Source organism: Orcinus orca, chromosome X (genome assembly GCF_937001465.1).
Source record: "Orcinus orca chromosome X, mOrcOrc1.1, whole genome shotgun sequence".
Classification (NCBI taxonomy): domain Eukaryota; kingdom Metazoa; phylum Chordata; class Mammalia; order Artiodactyla; family Delphinidae; genus Orcinus; species Orcinus orca.
In genome coordinates this window covers 89,526,070-89,544,076 of record NC_064580.1, presented here as the reverse complement: position 1 = coordinate 89,544,076, position 18,007 = coordinate 89,526,070, and the positions used below count along the sequence as shown (strand labels likewise).

General features: G+C 45.1%; 1 protein-coding gene and 1 pseudogene across 1 annotated transcript; both read left to right on the top strand.

Moving 5' to 3' along the window:
* The first annotated feature begins 5,421 nt into the window (after positions 1-5,421).
* LOC125962937 (melanoma antigen preferentially expressed in tumors-like) lies at positions 5,422-8,119 on the top strand. The gene is made up of 3 exons (XM_049704522.1): positions 5,422-5,729; positions 6,447-6,773; positions 7,606-8,119. Exons 1-3 carry the CDS (start codon positions 5,440-5,442, stop codon positions 8,117-8,119), a joined length of 1,131 nt encoding a protein of 376 aa, XP_049560479.1. The 5' UTR covers positions 5,422-5,439.
* A 2,227-nt stretch (positions 8,120-10,346) lies between these two features.
* On the top strand, positions 10,347-17,485 carry LOC101278961 (nuclear RNA export factor 2-like; annotated as a pseudogene).
* The last annotated feature ends 522 nt before the right edge of the window (positions 17,486-18,007 follow it).

Here is an 18,007-nt window from a genome sequence, read left to right as displayed (position 1 = left end):
TGTTTGGTAGTGCATATATGTCCATGACACTCTCTCACTTGGTCCCAGCTTACCCTTCCCCCTCCCCGTATCGTCAAGTCCAGTCTCTAGTAGGTCTGCATCTTTGTTCCCATCTTGCCCCTAGGTTCTTCTGACCATTTCCTTTTCCTTTTTTTTTTTTTTAGATTCCATATATATATGTTAGCATACGGTATTTGTTTTTCTCTTTCTGACTTACTTCACTCTGTATGACAGTCTCTAGGTCCATCCACCTCACTACAAATTACTCAATTTCGTTTCTTTTTATGGCTGAGTAATATTCTATTGTATATATGTGCCACATCTTCTTTATGCATTCATCTGATGATGGACACTTAGGTTGCTTCCATCTCCTGGCTATTGTAAATAGAGCTCTAATGAACATTTTGGTACATGACTCTGTTTGAATTATGGTTTTCTCAGGGTATATGCCCAGTAGTGGGATTGCTGGGTCGTATGGTATTCTATTTTTAGTTTTTTAAGGAACCTCCATACTGTTCTCCATAGGGGCTGTATCAATTTACATTCCCACTAACAGTGCAAGAGGGTTCCCTTTGCACCACACCCTCTCCAGCATTTATTGTTTGTAGATATTTTGATGATGGCCATTCTGACTGGTGTGAGATGATATCTCATTGTAGTTTTGATTTGCATTTCTCTAATGATTAGTGATGTTGAGCATCCTTTCATGTGTTTGTTGGCAATCGGTATATCTTCTTTGGAGAAACGTCTATTTAGGTCTTCTGCCCATTTTTGGATTGGGTTGTTTGTTTTTTTTGATATTGAGCTGCATGAGCTGCTTGTATACTTTGGAGATTAATCGTTTGTCAGTTGCTTCATTTGAAAATATTTTCTCCCATTCTGAGGGTTGTCTTTTTGTCTTGTTCATGGTTTCCTTTGCTGTCAAAAGCTTTTAAGTTTCATTAGGTCCCATTTGTTTATTTTTGTTTTTATTTCCATTTGTCTAGGAGGTGAGTCAAAAGGGATCTTGCTGTGATTTATGTCATGGAGTGTTCTGCCTATGTTTTCCTCTAAGGGTTTGATGGTGTCTGGCCTTACATTTAGGTCTTTAATCCATTTTGAGTGTATTTTTGTGTATGGTGTTAGAGAGTGTTTGAATTTTATTCTTTTACATGTAGCTGTACAGTTTTCCCAGCACCACTTATTGCAGAGGCTGTCTTTTCTCCACTGTATATTCTTACCTCCTTTATTGAAGATAAGTTGACCATATGTGCGTGGGTTTATCTCTGGGATTTCTATCCTCTTCCATTGATCTATATTACTGGTTTTGTGCCAGTAAAATACTGTCTTGATTACTGTAGCTTTGTAGTATAGTCTGAAGTCAGGGAGCCTGATTCCTCCAGCTCTGTGTTTCTTTCTCAATACTGCTTTGGCTATTCGGGATCTTTTGTGTTTCCATACAAATTGTGAAATGTTTTGTTCTAGTTCTGTGAAAAATGCCGGTGGTAGTTTGATAGGGATTGCATTGAATCCGTAGATTGCTTTGGGTAGTAGAGCCATTTTCACAACGTTGATTTTTCCAATCCAAGAACATGGTATATCTCTCCATCTATTTGTATCATCTTTAATTTCTTTCATCAGTGTCTTATAATTTTCTGCATACAGGTCTTTTGTCTCCTAGGTAGGTTTATTCCTAGATATTTTATTCTTTTTGTGGCAATGGTAAATGGGAGTGTTTCCTTAATTTCTCTTTCAGATTTTTCATCATTAATATATAAGAATGAAAGAGATTTCTGTGCATTCATTTTGTATCCTTCTACATAACCAAATTCATTGATTAGCTCTAGTAGTTTTCTGGTAGCATCTTTAGGATCCTATATGTATAGTATCATGTCATCTGCAAACAGTGACAGCTTTACTTTTTCTTTTCCAGTTTGGATTCCTATTATTTCTTTTCCTTCTCTGATTGCTGTGCCTAAAACTTCCAAAGCTATGTTGAATGATAGTGGTGTGAGTGGGCAACCTTTTCTTGTTGCTGATCTTAGTGGAAATGGTTTCAGTTTTTCACCATTGAGGATGATGTTGGCTGTGGATTTGTCATATACGGTCTCTATTACGTTGAGGAAGGTTCCCTCTGTGCCTACTTTCTGGGGGGTTTTATCATAAATGGGTGCTGAACTTTGTCAAAAGCTTTCTCTGCATCTCTTGAGATGATCATATGCGTTTTCTCCTTCAGTTTTTTAATATGGTGTATCACATTGATTGATTTGCATATACTGAAGAATCCTTGCATTCCTGGGATAAACCCCACTTGGTCATAATACGTAATCCTTTTAATGTACTGTTGGATTCTGTTTGCTAGGATTTTGTTGAGGATTTTTGCGTCTATGTTCATCAGTGATATTGGCCTGTAGTTTTCCTTCTTTGTGACATCTTTGTCTGGTTCTGGTATCAGAGTGATGGTGGCCTCGTAGAATGAGTGTGGGGGTGTTCCTCCCACTGCTATATTTTCGAAGAGTCTGTGAAGGATAGGTGTTAGCTCTTCTCTAAATGTTTGATAGAATTTGCCTGTGAAGCCATCTGGTCCTGGGTTTTTGTTTGTTGGAAGATTTTAAATCACAGTTTCAATTTCAGTGCTTGTGATTGGTTTGTTCGTATTTTCTATTTCTTCCTGGTTCAGTCTCGGAACGTTGTGCATTTCTAAGAATTTGTCCATTTCTTCCAGGTTGTCCATTTTATTGGCATAGAGTTGCTTGTAGTAATCTCTGATGATCCTTTGTATTTCTGCAGTGTCAGTTGTTACTTCTCCTTTTTCATTTCTAATTCTATTGATTTGAGTCTTCTCCCTTTTTTTCTCGATGAGTCTGGCTAATGGTTTATCAATTTTGTTTATCTTCTCAAAGAACCAGCTTTTGGTTTTATTGATCTTTGCTATCATTTCCTTAATTTTTTTCATTTATTTCTGATCTGATCTTTATGATTCATTTCCTTCTGCTAAGTGTGGGGTTTTTTAGTTCTTCTTTCTCTAATTGCTTTATGTGTAAGGTTAGGTTGTGTATTTGAAATGTTCTTTCTTGAGGTAGGATTGTATTGCTATAAGCTTCCCTCCTAGAACTGCTTTTGCTGCATCCCATAGGTTTTGGTTCATCGTCTTTTCATTGTCATTTGTTTCTACGTACTTTTTGATTTCCTCTTTGATTTCTTCAGTGATCTCCTGGTTATTTAGTAGTGTATTGTTTAACCTCCATGTGTTTGTATTTCTTACAGATTTTTTCCTGTAATTGATATCTAGTCTCATAGTGTTGTGGTCGGAAAAGATACTTGATACGATTTTAAATTTCTTAAATTTACCAAGGCTTGATTTGTGACCCAAGATATGATCTATCCTGGAGAATGTTCCATGAGCACTTGAGAAGAATGTGTATTCTGTTGTTTTTTGATGGGATGTCCTGTAAATATCAATTAAGTCCATTTGTTTAATGTATCATTTAAAGCTTGTGTTTCCTTATTTATTTTCATTTTGGATGATCTGTCCATTGGTGAAAGTGGGGTGTTACTGTCCCCTACTACGGTTGGGTTACTGTTGATTTCCCCTTTTATGGCTGTTAGTATTTGACTTATGTAGTGAGGTGCTCCTATGTTGGGTGCGTAAATATTTACAATTGTTATATCTTCTTCTTGGATTGATCCCTTGATCATTATGTAGTGTCCTTCTTTGTCTCTTGTAATAGTTTTTGTTTTAAAGTCTATTTTGTCTGATAGGAGAATTGCTCCTCCAGCTTTCTTTTGATTTCCATTTGCATGGAGTATCTTTTTCCATCCCCTCACTTTCAGTCTGTATGTGTCCCTAGGTCTGAAGTGGGTCTCTTGTAGACAGCATATATACGGGTCTTGTTTTTGTATTCATTCAGCCAATGTATGTCTTTTGCTTGGAGCATTTAATCCATTTACATTTAAGGTAATTATCGATATGTATATTCCTGTTACCATTTTGTTAATTGTTTTGGGTTGTTTTTTATTGTAGATCTTTTCCTTCTCTTGTGTTTCTTGCCTAGAGAACTTCCTTTAGCATTTGTTGTAAAGCTGGTTTGGTGCTGCTGAATTCTCTTAGCTTTTGTTGTCTGTAAAGCATTTAATTTCTCCTTCAAATCTGAATGAGATCCTTGCTGGGTAGAGTAATCTTGGTTGTAGGTTTTTTTCTTTCATCACTTTAAATATGTCCTGCCACTCCCTTCTGGCTTCCATAGTTTCTGCTGGAAGATCAGCTGTTTACATTATGGGGATTCCCTTATGTGTTACTTGTCGTTTTTGCCTTGCTGCTTTTAATATTTGTTCTTTGTATTTAATTTTTGATAGTTTGATTAATACGTGTCTTGGCGTGTTTCTTCTTGGATTTATCCTGTATGGGACTGTCTGTGCTTCCTGGATTTGATTAACTATTTCCTTGCACCCTTCTCTGGAGCTCCTTTAAGCAGCACTCTTAATCCCCTCTCCTCGTGCACCAGGAAGCAGACAGGCAAGAAAAAGTCTCTTGTCTCTTCGGCAGCTCCAGATTTTTTCCCGGACTCCCTCCCGGCTATCCATGGTGCACTAGCCCCCTTCAGGCTGTATTCATGCAGCCAACCGCAGTCCTCTCCCTGGGATCCAACCTCTGATGCCCAAGCCTCAGCTCCCAGCCACTGCCCACCCCACGGGTGAGCAGACAAGCCTCTCAGGCTGGTGAGCGCTGGTTGGCACTGATCCCCTGTGCGGGAATCTCTCCGCATTGCCCTCCGCACCCCTCTTGCTGCACTCTCCTCCATGGCTCCGAAGCTCCCACTCTTGCCACCCGCAGTCTCCGCCCACGAAGGGGCTTCCTAGTATGTGGAAACCTTTCCTCCTTCACAGCTCATCCCCACTGGTGCAGGTCCCATCCCTATTCTTTTGTCTGTTTATTCTTTTTTCTTTTACCCTACCCAGGTACGTGGAGGAGTTTCTTGCCTTTTGGGAGGTCTGAGGACTTCTGCCAGCATTCAGTAGGTGTTCTGTAGGAGTTGTTCCACATGTAGATGTATTTCTGATGTATTTGTGGGGAGGAAGGTGATCACCACGTCTTACTCTTCTGCCGTCTTGAAGCTCCTCAGGAGGAAATAATTTGAGGAAGGCAGCTAAGTGGTCAGCATTGTCTTCTGCTAACTTACGTCTGATTTCTAACGGCATTTTATCTCATGTAAGTGTGTGTGTGTGTGTGTGTGTGTGTGTGCGCGCATGCATGTGTGTGGACACATATATAATTAAATTGCACAGAAGTCCATTTTCATTCTATTCCTATAGTATAGGTCACTTGAGTTGGCCCTATGGTTCACCACATACTTATTCAATAAGTATTTTGTCCATAGCGAACCCTGGAAGCAAACAAGTGACTATAGATATCTTCTCAGGATTTCTAAATATTCTCCACTCTGAAGCAGGTTTTTGAAGATGGACCAAAAGACCACTGTCGCCCTCCTTGAGCTTGCTGCAAAGAGTCTGCTGAATAATGAGCCTGCAGCTATCCATGCCCTGGACGAAATCCCAAGAGACCTCTTTGTTCCATTGTTCAACGCTGCCTTCTTGGGTGGGCATAAGACGATACTAAGGGCAATGGTGAGGGTTTGGCCTTTTCGCTGTCTCCATATTGGGTCATTGAACACACGAGAGTCATACTATGACATCTTGGAAGCCATGATTGATGGTCTGCAGATCCTCCCTGCCCAGAACTCTTCCTCTTGGTAAGACTATGACCAGTAGAGACACAGGGAGTAAGCAGGAGTGTATGCTGTAGCCTGGGGCAGGGGAATACCTAACGGTCTCCCAACAGTAGCCAGTGGTGAATACTGCAGTCTTTGCAGAGCTGTCGGTCAGCACTTGCGGTCACCTTTGGGACTGTATTGCCTTATAGAATTGACTATAGAATAGAGGATTTATGAATGGATTTGAGTGCAATTACACAAAAGTGGAATATGGGCATTGAGACAGGGAAAGACCGGAGGTGAAGGAGGGGGTGGGGAAAGGATGAAAGACGCTGCATTTGTGTGGAAAGAACTTGGTGAATGGCAATGAAGTGAAAACCAGGGTTAAAGTGTTCTGTCCCTGCTTCTCATCATTGATCTTGCTGGGTTATATTAAAATCAGCTATCTCTCATGTGTTCTGTCTCTTCCTTTCCTTACAGGGGGCCCAAACTGAGGATCCTAGATTTAAGACGTGACCTGGTCTGTAAGACAATATGCTCTGAGATTGGGACCGCATTCCCTTTCTGTTTTAAGTCATGCATTTACTCTCAGCACTCTATCCTTAAGATAGAAGAAGCTCAGCATAGAGTCATGTGCCTCGGGATTGGTAATTCAGGGTCTGAGCCTCAGTCAGCTCAGGAACCCATGGAATTACTAGTGGATATTTCCCTCAATAGTACCTTGAGAACAGAGCAATTCCTCTCTTTCCTTTGTAGTAAGATTCAGCAGAATGTTGGGTCCTTGCACGTCTGCTGCAGAGATTTGCAAATCGATAGAATGTCTGGGCCCAAAAGTATCCTGCAGTTTCTGGATCTGGGGTGCATTGAGAACCTGGAAATGGATCAGGCTAATCTGAGTGAAGTCGTCACCCTTTTGGCTCAGATGATCCACCTGAACAGCCTTACTCTGTGTAACATCCCCTTTAAAACTTATAATAGAAGGAAATTCAGATCTTTTCTCCTCTGCCTTGGGCGGCTGGACCATCTCCAGGAGCTGAGCTTGTCTTTCTTCTGCCTCACAGATCAACTGCACAAACTGCTCAGGTGAGGGGGTGGGGAGGAGCCTGGGTTCCCTGATCACCTCATTGTTAACACAGAAGAGACCATGCTTGGATCTTCCTAAGCTCCTTGTAACCCATTTCTCTCTTTGCCTCAGCATAGGCACTGCTGGGAGTTTGAACATAGCTGGGGGAGAGAGGGGTACCTTATGTTGAGCAGTAGATGAGGTTAGAAAAGGAAGCTGTGCTCATTCATTCATTTGTTCATTCAGTGACCGTGGGCAGACCTTAAAAGATGTCTGTAAATATATTGGTGAAAGACTCAGTCCTTCTCCTATTGGATTTTACAGCTCTCTAGAGAGGAAGGGGAGGCATTCAGATGGAGAAACATTAAGCTATAGGACTAATGCACATGCCCATGGATGGGCCCCAATAGTTAACACTGCCAGATAATTTTGCTCCTGCATTAACCCCCAGGCTTACAACCTGAATGGCGAGCTTGTCATCTGGGTACTAGTCAAAGGAAACCCTCAGTTGGCTGCTTTCCCAGACCCATCCTCGCCAAATAAGTGAATCAGATCCAACACTGATTATGTCGTATATACTAAGTGCATGCAATTTCTTCACTTAATCTTTCCCGCAGTTCTGTATAATAATTACTGCTGTGCACGTTTTCAAGATTAAAACCCTGTACCTCAGAGTGGTAAAGTAACTTTCTCAGGGTCTCAAATCTATAAAGTCTGATCCCAAAGTCCACATTGTTAACCACTTATTGCAAACCATGAACACAGTAGTTTATTCTAGATCCTTAGGTACCTAAAATTTGGGGCTCATTGCCCTCATTCTTCTGAAATAACCTTACATTTTTCTCTCTGTAGAGTTGTGCCACCTCAGTTGGATTCACTGTATCTACCTCACTGTCAGCTTTCTCACAGAGATGTCACTGTCCTGTCCCAGAGCTCTCAGGCCACCCACCTAAGGGTATTGAGTCTCAGTAACAACCACATCTTCTCAGAAGTTTATGAGCCCTTCCAGGCTCTGCTGGAGAAGGTCTCAAGCACCCTGCAACATCTGGTGATAAACAATTGTATGATAACTGATTCTACTCTCTCTGCCGTCATCCCAGCCCTGAGCCACTGTACTCAGCTCCATGTCCTTAGCTTTGCCTTCAATCCCATTACAATGCCTGTGCTCAAGAGCCTTCTGCAGCACTTGACTTCCTTGATGAAGCTGAAGCATGTGATTTATCCTGTCCCTGTCCATTGCTACGAGGAATGGATTATTCATGACCGTTTGGACCGACAGAAACTTGCTGAAGTTCAGGCTCAGTTGGAGGCGATGCTGCACAGGGCACAGAGGAATGACATGAAATGGGTCAGTTGTTCAGAGTGATTTCCACAGCACAGGGAGGTGTTTCAACACTGATGTGTGGCCATGAAAGCATTCACTTTTTTTTTTTTTTGCCTGAAACCCAAGTTTGTAGAGACACATATGTAAAGTTCTACTGTTCTAGGAAACTGGGGTTAGTAACGCTGGATATGTAAACTGATCTCTATAAAAGAGGAACTTTAAAACGGAAATAGAGGAATTTGAAAGGTCCGCTGGATCTCTTGCCCACTGCCCTCTACATCCTCTGGTTGCTAACCACAGTGTTGGGTATGTGACGTAAGCTGACCCAGTCATGGTACATCATTTCCTTATCCACACTGATTGGTTCACTTATCCATTTATGGGCACTTGACACAAGTCAGATCAATTGAAACTCTTCCTAGAGGTGGTAGTTGTTGAATAATTTTACCCTCTAGGGACCTGCAAACTTCTTGTGTTTCTGATTACCTCAGGTGGCTTATGAGAAACGATATGCAACTAAAAGGAAACAAACAAACAATGTCAACTACGTACTGGTATCTTCATCAGCATATTGCTACCTGATTTCCCAGGTCTCAGACCCCTGGCTCAGTTATTCCTTATTCCACACACATTCACCAAGTATCTGTTATGATTTAGGTACTTTTCCAGGTGCTAAGAAAGATAAAGTCCCTGATCTCACTCAGAGTGTAGACATTCCTATGATTTATCAGTTTCTCTACTCTTTCTTAGAGGACTTGGGAAATTATTTATTCCCCCATAACACAGTATTTTTTTCACTCTTTCCCCTTACGTAGTCTGCTCAAATGATAATGGCCTCTTTATGCTGTTGGATAGCTGCTCAGGGCTCAGGTTATGACTCAAATGTTACGTCCTCAGATAGGTTTTCTCTTACTTCCCCATTTAAGTAGATTTATTCTGCGGCTGCTTTTTCTTAAGGTACCATGTGTATTTCCTTCATGGTGCACATTGTTGCCTATGTATTTGCTCCCTCTGCCCTTCCACTAGAGTTGCACTGCTCAGTATGGTGCCCACTAACCATATGTGGCTTCTGAACTCTAGAAATTTGGCTACTCTCAAATGTGATGTACCCTAGGTGTTGAATGCACTCTGTGTATCCAAGAGTTAGTAAGAAACAAAGGATGTAGAATAACTAATTGATAATTTACGTGTATTGTTTACATTTTGAAATGATAGCATACTGCATATCAAAGACAGTAAAGATAAAAGAATGTAAATTAAATTCTTTATATACTTACATGTTAGAATGATAGCATTGTATTTCAAAGACTTAGTGGAAAAATGTTGTAATAATTACCTGTTTATATGTTTACATGTCAACGTGATAAAACATTGCATTCCAAAGACTAATTGAGAGAAAATAAAGTTAATTAATAGGTTGTTCCTACTGTTTATATGTTGAAATGGTAACACAGAAAATATCAACGATAACAGAAAAGAATGGAAAAAATAATTAGTATTTTGTGTATAGTGTTTCCTTGTTGAAATGAAAACAGATTGCATTTTCATTGTTGAAATGAAAACAGATTGTAGTTTAAAGACTTAGTAAGAAAGAAGAATGTAAAAGTAATGAATGTTGTTTACATTGTTTCCTTGTTGAAATGATAGCACACACATTTTAAAGACTCAGTAAAAAATTTTTTACAATTATTTTTTTCTTATTGCTTACATGTTGAAGTGATAAACTGCATTTCAAAAACAGAGAAAATAATGTAAAACTTAATTAATAATTAATAAAAATAGTTAATAACTTGTTGTTACCTCCATTTTCTTACTGCATTTCTGACTTAGAAAGATAAACGTGTTAAATGAATTGTATATGTTGTTGCTTTGTTGAAATGATAACACATGGCATTTCAAAGACATCATAAAATAAGAATGCAACAAGGCCACCGATACCCTGACACCAAAGCCAGACAAAGACACTACAGAAAAAGGAAATGAGAGGGCAATATCTTTGATTAATACAAATGAAAAGGTCCTGGACAAAATATTAGCAAAACAAATCCAACAATATATCAAAAGGACCATACACCATAAATCACGTAGGATTTATTCCAGGGTCACAAGGATGATTCAACATTTGCAAATCAATCAGTGTGAGACACCACATCAACAAAATGAAAGATAAAAATCACATGATTATCTCAATAGACGCAGGAAAATCTTTTGACACAATTGAACATCCGTTCATGACAACAACTCTCAACAAAGTGTGTATAGAGGGAACATGTCCCAACACGACAAGGGCATTTATGACAAACCCACAGCCAACATCATAGTGAATGGCGAAAAGCTGAAAGACTTTCCACTAAATTCAGGAACAAGGTAAGGATGCCCACTCTCACCACTTATATTTAACATAGTACTGGAAGTCTTAACCACAGCAATCAGTCGAAAAAAGAAATAAAAGGTACCCACACTGGAAGGGACAAGGTAAAACTGTTACTCTTTGCGGATGACATGATACTTTGTATAGAAAGTTTTAAAGCCTCCGCCCAAAAACTATTAGAACTAATGAATGAATTAAGCAAACGTTCAGGATCCAAGATTAACATACAGAAATCTGTTGCATTTCTATACACTAATAGTGAAATATCACCAACAGAAATTTTTTTAAAACTCCATTTAAAATCACATTGAAAAAAATAAAACACCTAGGAGTAAACCTAACCAGGGAGGTGAAAGCCCTATCTGAAAACTATGAAACACTGATGCAGGAAACTGAAGATGAACAAAGAAATGGAAAGATATCCCATGCTGCTGGATTGGAAGCATTAATATTGTTAAAATGTCCATACTTCCCAAAGTAATCTACAGATTTAATGCAATCCCCATCATATACCCATGCCATTTTTCACAGAACTAGAACCAAGAATCCAAAAATTTATATGGAACCACAAAGACCCCGAATTGCCAAAGCAATCTTGAGAATAAAGAGGGTTGAGCCTCTGGAGACCTTGTCTGAGGGGCAAGCTGTGTCTGCACTGGGTAGGATCTCCTGGAAATTTATAAAAGGAAGATCATTTCTGACACCTTGATTATTTGGAAGAGAGTTTGACTGGAGAGAAAGAATATTTAGGAAATCCATATTATGCACACCCATAAGAAATCATGCCAGTGGACCCTTTTTTAGAAGCCCTTTAAAGCTTAGTAGAAGGCCAGAAAAGAACAGGAAAAGGTTCGTCCTCCAGCCTAAATTCCCTGTTGTCTGTCCTCTCTCCCATCGCTTCTTTTCATCCTTAGATTCCTTATGGGATAAAGTATGACAGGACATGGCTAATGAACTCAATCCAGAGACATTGCAGTGTCCCCTTCACTCCAGTGGACGTAAGAGAGGATGCCGAAGCCAGACGCATGGGCACAGGGAAGGGGGAGAGAGAGACCTGGTTCAGCAGGGTCTGTTGGCTTCTGATTCTATTGCTGTTGCATTCAATCCCTGTAGTTCCACTTTATGCAAAATGGGGCTCGGTTCTTTGTCCAGGAAGCTAGCACTGCCTCTGCACTGATGGATGTCAGCTACAAGAATTGTGACGAGGAGAGCCGAAAGGTGTGTGTCGAGGGCGTTACGTGTACCTCGTCCTGAGGAAGGAGTACAGGCCAGGGGCTGTTTTTCCTTTTTGGAACTACAGTTCCGAACTACAGTTCCTGGTGCTTACCCCACCTCTTCCTGCAGATACCTGTCTTTGTCAGCCACTCTGCTATTCCCTACACTGTGTGGTATAAGTTGAAGCCAGAAGAAATGGAGCAGCTAAAGGTAATGCAGACTCAAGGCGTGTTGTGTGCCAGCGCTCAGACCCACCTCTCCTTCTTCCAGTCCCCCGTCCCCCTCGCCCCCGATTTCCCTGCCACCACAAGAGCCTCAGAGCGGCTCTCTCCATCTCTCTCTCCACAGCTGACCTTGAGCAAACGATTTGATGTCTCCCAGCAAGCTCTTGACCTCCAGAGGCTCCGCCTTGACCCAGGTATGGCTGACAGCAGTAATTCTAGGGCGGGCGAGGGCAGAGGGGTCTTCCTGGAGGGAGACTTAGGGATGGTAACGTGGGGAGGGGCTGGTGCTGGCCCCACACCCCACTCAGCCATCCTATTCCCTCCCCTCTCCTTCCTGAAGACTTGGTGGGCTATGATATTGATATAATTCTGAATCGAAGAAGCTGCATGGCTGCCACCCTGCAGGTCATCGAAAAGTATTTCCCTGAGGTGAGGCTGTAGGCCCAGGGCTGGTATTAGGGTAGGGGGTGGAAGAGATGGAGTGGAGGGCAGATTTGCCTCCAAGGTCCTAGATAGTAACCTTCACTCTACCTCTTCTTGCCCCAAAGCTGTTGTCCTTGAACTTGAGCAGCAACAAACTGTACCAGCTGGATGGCCTGTCTGACATTATACAGATGGCCCCCACGGTCAAGATCCTGAACCTCTCCAAAAATGAGGTGAGAAGAGGGAGCCAGGTCAAAGTTGGGTTGAGAGTGGGGGGGGCATGTTAGTGGCCATCAGAGTGATGACAGGAGGCAGGTGAAGGTACCTGTGTGGGAGGGAGGGGTCTGGGGGTGCCGGGATCCAGATGTCCCTCTTTCCCTGGGATTCCTTTTCCCACTTCCGCGCCATATTTCTCAGCTGACGTCTGTGTGGGAGTTGAACAAGATGCAAGGGCTGAAGCTTGAAGAGCTGTGGCTGCAAGGGAACCCATTGTGTGACACCTTCCCAGACCAGTCCACCTATGTAAGGTCAGTGTGAACACCCTGTCACCCTTCTTGGTGACCTTCACCCATGGGAGCCTAGACTATCTGTGACAGTGCCCCTTTGCCAAAGGTGGCAGCCCTGGTCTTCTGGGAGGATCACAGGCCCCAACTTCTGCTCTCTCTGTGCCTATCACCGGTGAGGAGTTTCCTTCCCCTGACCTGCTCACCTCTGCAGGCGCTCTGGGGTCTGTTTCCAGCTCTCTGTGCCCAGTTATATTCCAGCAAGGCCTCCCAAGAGTGTGCCCCAGGAAGCAGGGCTTCTCCTCACCAGGACCAGGAGCGACCAGCCTTGATCCAGATGCTGGCGCCCTGGACTGAGAAGGGTCCTCCAGTCCAGGGCCTTTTGCTGAGAGAAGCCTTCCTTCTTCGTGCTGAGATGGGGTTTGCCTCCCCGTTCTGAGAGGGGCCCTCTTCCCCTTCCTCCAAAGGGATTGCCCCTCCTCCGCCAGGTTGCCATGGGGGCTTTCCTGTGCCATGCTGAGGGCTGAGGCCATGGGTGGCTGCTGTCATGACATCAATTCTTCTGGCCCAGTGCCAGGAGCTGGACCCTCCTAGGGAAGAAGCAGGGCTCCCTGAGTCAAGGGGCCAGACGTGGGCCCCCGCCAGTGATCAGAGGGCTTCCCGAGGCAGGAGTGGAAGGCAGAGGGCAGAGGTGGTAGAGGAGAGAGAAGGACAGGCCTCTCAGGGGCACTTCCCATCCCTCCCTGCACATGTCACATCATCCTGCCTGGTCCTTCACAGGAGCCCTGGGCAGCCTGAGACAGGTATGATTCCTCAGATAAAGAACCAACTCAGAGAGGTGCAGGGGTCATCGGGAGAGAAGACAGTGATCATCAGAGGGGGCCACGGATCCTCAGCCCCATACTGAGCTGGGACCTGACCCTTTCCTCCTTCTGGGGAAGATCTGCCCCCATGGCTGCTCGGTTTCCCATGCCCAAGTCTGGCTGAGTTCACACAGGTGACAAAGTTTCAGCCAGCATCCAGTGGGCCCCCAGCCCAACATGTGCATATTTTCCCTTCCTACCTGGTGTGTCTGGGCGATTCTGGGGCAGGTGAAGAGCCGCAACAAGTGTGCCGTTTCCCCTTTCTTCTCTCTTCTTCCCGGACCCCGACCACGGGAGAGCTTCTTTCCCTTCCCTTTGTTGTCTCTCTCTCCCCTGTCTCTGTGCCCCTATGTCTCTCTCATCTCTCCCTTCCTACCTTCACTCCCTTTCTGTCTTCATCCCCTCCATCTCCCTCCCTGAGCCCCACCTCACTCACCTCGCTGGCCCAGCATCCTGGGCCATCCCTGGGGGGTGTCGGGGTCTTGCCAGAGTGCTGGACCCCCAGTGAGGTAGCAGAGCCCCGGGCTCCCACTCCATCCCCTCTTCTCCCCACAGCCTTCAGTGGGGCCCTGGAGGAAGGGAGGGAGGAGAAGGAAGCCCTGCAGCAGGGGTTTGAAATGCTGGTCCCTGTGGCACTGGAGAAGGGAGTCCGAGTAGTCTGGGTGGGAGCTACCCAGGCGAAGGAGAGGAAGGGAGGGAGGGAAGGAATATTAAAGTGAAGGTACTGAGAGAGATGAGGAGACAGTGCCTTTCAGACAGTAAGATGACAGATGCTCAGTGCTCAACAGGCAAGTGGACCGAAAACCCCTAAAATCAGGAGCAGAGGTGGGCAAAGGGTGCTGCTGGATTGGCCAGAACACACTGATCTCTGTTTATGGTATTACTGTTTTAACTCAAAGGAAGCATTGCAACCTTGAACCATCAACCACCTCTTCTCTATTTTTGGTTTTGGACAGGGCCATCAGAGAATGTTTCCCGAAGTTGTTACGCCTGGTAAGTGCCTACGTAAATCATTGTCTCTTACGAATGTCGGTGGCCTCTGCACCTGCCCTCAAGCCCTTTGGGTCTTGCCTAGATCACATATTAGCATCAGAACCTTAACCATTTTGGGGGACATGGACTCCTGAAAATGACATGGATATACTTGCTGGAAAAATACCTATAAATACACACACGCACACACACAAGTTGAATATAACACTAGAGACTTCCAGGACCTCATGATGAAGACATCCACTGTAAGCTTTCCCATGGAATTTCCAGGGCCCTTTCACACCTGACCTCTGACCCTCACCCTCCTGGGCCCATCCTTTTCCCGGATCATCCAGGGCCACTCCCCTGGTCTCCACTCCTGACTTCCTCTTCCCTTCTCCAGGATGGCCAGGAGTTACCATCACCAGTGACCGTTGACGTTGACACTCCCTACATAGTAAAGCCCTGCAAGGTGAGGAAGAGCATCAAACAACATTTGGGGTGTTGCAGGGAGGCTTTATCTACTGCATAGTCTCAAGTGCCATTTGATTCCAGGGAAGCTACTTTGGATCTGATGAGCTGAAGAGTCTAGTCCTGCAATTCCTGAAGCAGTAAGTATCTCTGGGAAGCTGAGCAAGGGGGGCAGGTCTAGGACAGGTGAGGCCACCTAAGCACAGGTCTGCTCAGGGGAGTTTTCAAGTCTCATTTGAGGTCCAGACCACAGAGATAGACTGTCTTCGTTGCTCCTCCTTAGGTACTACTTGATCCATGACTATGGAGACAGACAGGTTCTCGCAGGTGCTTATCACGAGGAGGCCTGCTTCTCCCTGACGATTCCCTTCCACCCCGAGGACCCAGCCCCGTGAGTATCACAGCACAGGCTGTGCTCCTGGGCTGTGTGGCTCCCCAGCAGACACAGGCAGCTCCTGCAAACACCCACCACCCACTGTTGCTCTTTGTCTCCTAGAAGCAGCTTGTGCGAGTATTTCAAGGACAGCAGGAATATGAAGAAGCTCAAGGACCCCTGTGAGTGTGTGATGGGAAGACTGGGTGGGAAAGGGCGGTGAAGGGGTCAATCATAGGGCCCAGGGCGTGGCAGCCCCTGACCTTCGTTCGCTTCCCCTCCCCTCACAGACCTGCGGGTCCAGCTGCTGAAGCACACAAAACGTGTCATTGTGCACACTCTCTGTGTGTTGCCAAATACTCAGCATGACTTCAGCTCCTTAGTGGTGGACACGTGGTTCCAAACAGTGAGCACCTGCTTTCTCCCTCGGGCGGGCCCAGGAAGCTGCAGGTGGGTGGGCGGTGGAGGTGGTGACTGGGCGCCTGGGCTCTTCCCTTTCAGGAAACGATGCTCTGCTTCTCCATCTGCGGGGTGTTCAAGGCAGGTGAGTGTGTGTAGACCCCCAGCGCAGATGCCCCACTGCTGCCTCCCCCCGGCCAGGCTCACTCCCAGAACCACCTAGCTTCCCTGACCCCTTCCCTTCCCTTCCCCTTCTCTTCTCTTCCCTTCCCCTCCCCCTCCTGTCCCTTCCCTTCCCTTCCCTGCCTTCCACCCCTCCCCTCCCCACCTGCCCTCCCCTCCTCACCCCTCCCCTTCCCCACTGTGTTCTCCTGCCCTCAGGCTTCCCACAGACAATCCAGGTCTGAGCTGTGTCCATGCCTGTCTGCCCTTCACACCCTGGGCGTTGGGGACACAGGCTGTGGCGTTTGGTGGCTCTCAACCCAGATACTTACTCTGAGAACTTGGGCTGTTACTTAAGGTCTCAGTTTCCTCATTTGCAAAATGGGGTAGTAGTATCCACCTCTTGGGCGGCTGTGAAAAATGCATCCCGTGAACTTGTGTAGTGGTCGTCAGGGGCCCTGTCACTGGGTGCAGACTGCTCCTATAGTTGCCCTCCCCATTCCCGACACCCTGGCTCCCGTGAACAATTGCCCTCTCAGCATGAGTGTCCAGTCACACCCTGACTGGGGACCGCCATGTGAGCATGTACAGCACGTGTGGCTCTAAGGGGTACTGTTGTTTGTTTGCTGTTGAAGTGGAAGGAAGTTCTCAGGGCTGTGTGCGTGCCTTCACCCGGACCTTCATCGCTACCCCTGCTGGCTCCTGCAGGTGAGAGCCCTGTTGTGGGCGGGAATGCCCATCCCCACCTGGGCTCAGGGGCAAGGGAATGTGGTGGCAAAGACCTTAGGTTTACTCAGTATTGTGGAAAGCCAGCAGGGAGATCCCAGGAGCAGTGTAGCCTAGTGGTTAAGAAGAGTATGGGCCTGGAATCGGCCTATGGGTTCTCTCCTTGAAACAACACTCACTCGCTGTGTGACCTTGGTCAATTCCCATGACCTCTGTGTGACTCAGTGTCTTCTTCTGAGAATGGGCATCAGAGCGTCTAGCCCTTGGGCTGTGGTAAAGGGTAAATGTGAAATTGCCCGTGAGTTGGGGATAAACCTATAAATCGAGTGAAGGTGGTAGACAGTCTCTCCAAAGGTGGGCTCTGTGGGGAGGGGCAGAGGTACCAGTCAAGGAACCTGGGAGACAGACACAGGAGGGACGTGGAAGGAATCTGGTTGCTGAGTGCCAGTGGGAGCAGAGTCAGTATTGGGGGTGTGGGTGTCCATCCACCAGTTGTCTGAGGGCCCATTTTTCCTTCAGTCTGTGCATCGTGAATGACGAGCTGTTTGTGAGGGATGCCGACCCCAGCGAGACCCAGAGTTTGTTCTCCATCCCACTGCCTACACCCACCTCCAGCTCCATGCACCCCCTCTCCCAGCAGCAGCAGGACATCATGCAGGCATCCTCCACCCCATCTGAGATGAACCTCTAGTGGTCTCAGAAGTGAGTGCTGGGGTTGCATGGGGATAGGAGGGAGCTGGGAGGAGTAGAGGAGTGATTAATGGGAACTTGAAGGTAATTTGTTTTCCTTGTTTATTTCAGTCATTTTTAATCTGAACATTTCATCCGTGGTACATATAAAGCTACCTAGTTATTTTGAGCAGCCTTGTATTATTTTTATTAATTTCATGGCTGCTGCTTCTGTATTAACAGACAGTTGGGTGTTCAGGAGTGTGCATGAGGTTCATTCCACTGTATATGTCACAGTACATGTGGAGGGGAAAAAAATCATTACCCCAAAACATACCTCCCAGAGGTAACCGTTGAATGTTTTCATCTTCATCATATCTTCCTGTAAGTTTGCTTATGTAGGTGTTTACATATTTATTATGCCCGTTTATATATTTCTATATTTATCTACAGAAAATGAGATCTCATCATGAGAGAGAGAGAGAGAGAAGGAAATAGAGAGACTGAGACAATGAGAAAGAGAGGCTTGTGGCTGAATGGGGAAGAGGGGTCCAAGGAG

Excerpts from the sequence above, each read along its gene's own strand:
- LOC125962937 (XM_049704522.1), top strand. The coding sequence starts at position 5,440 with ATGGACCAAAAGACCACTGTCGCCCTCCTTGAGCTTGCTGCAAAGAGT. Across the intron at positions 5,730-6,446 it reads GCCCAGAACTCTTCCTCTTG|TAAGATTCAGCAGAATGTTG; the intron begins GTAAGACTATGA and ends TTTCCTTTGTAG. Across the intron at positions 6,774-7,605 it reads CAACTGCACAAACTGCTCAG|AGTTGTGCCACCTCAGTTGG; the intron begins GTGAGGGGGTGG and ends TTCTCTCTGTAG.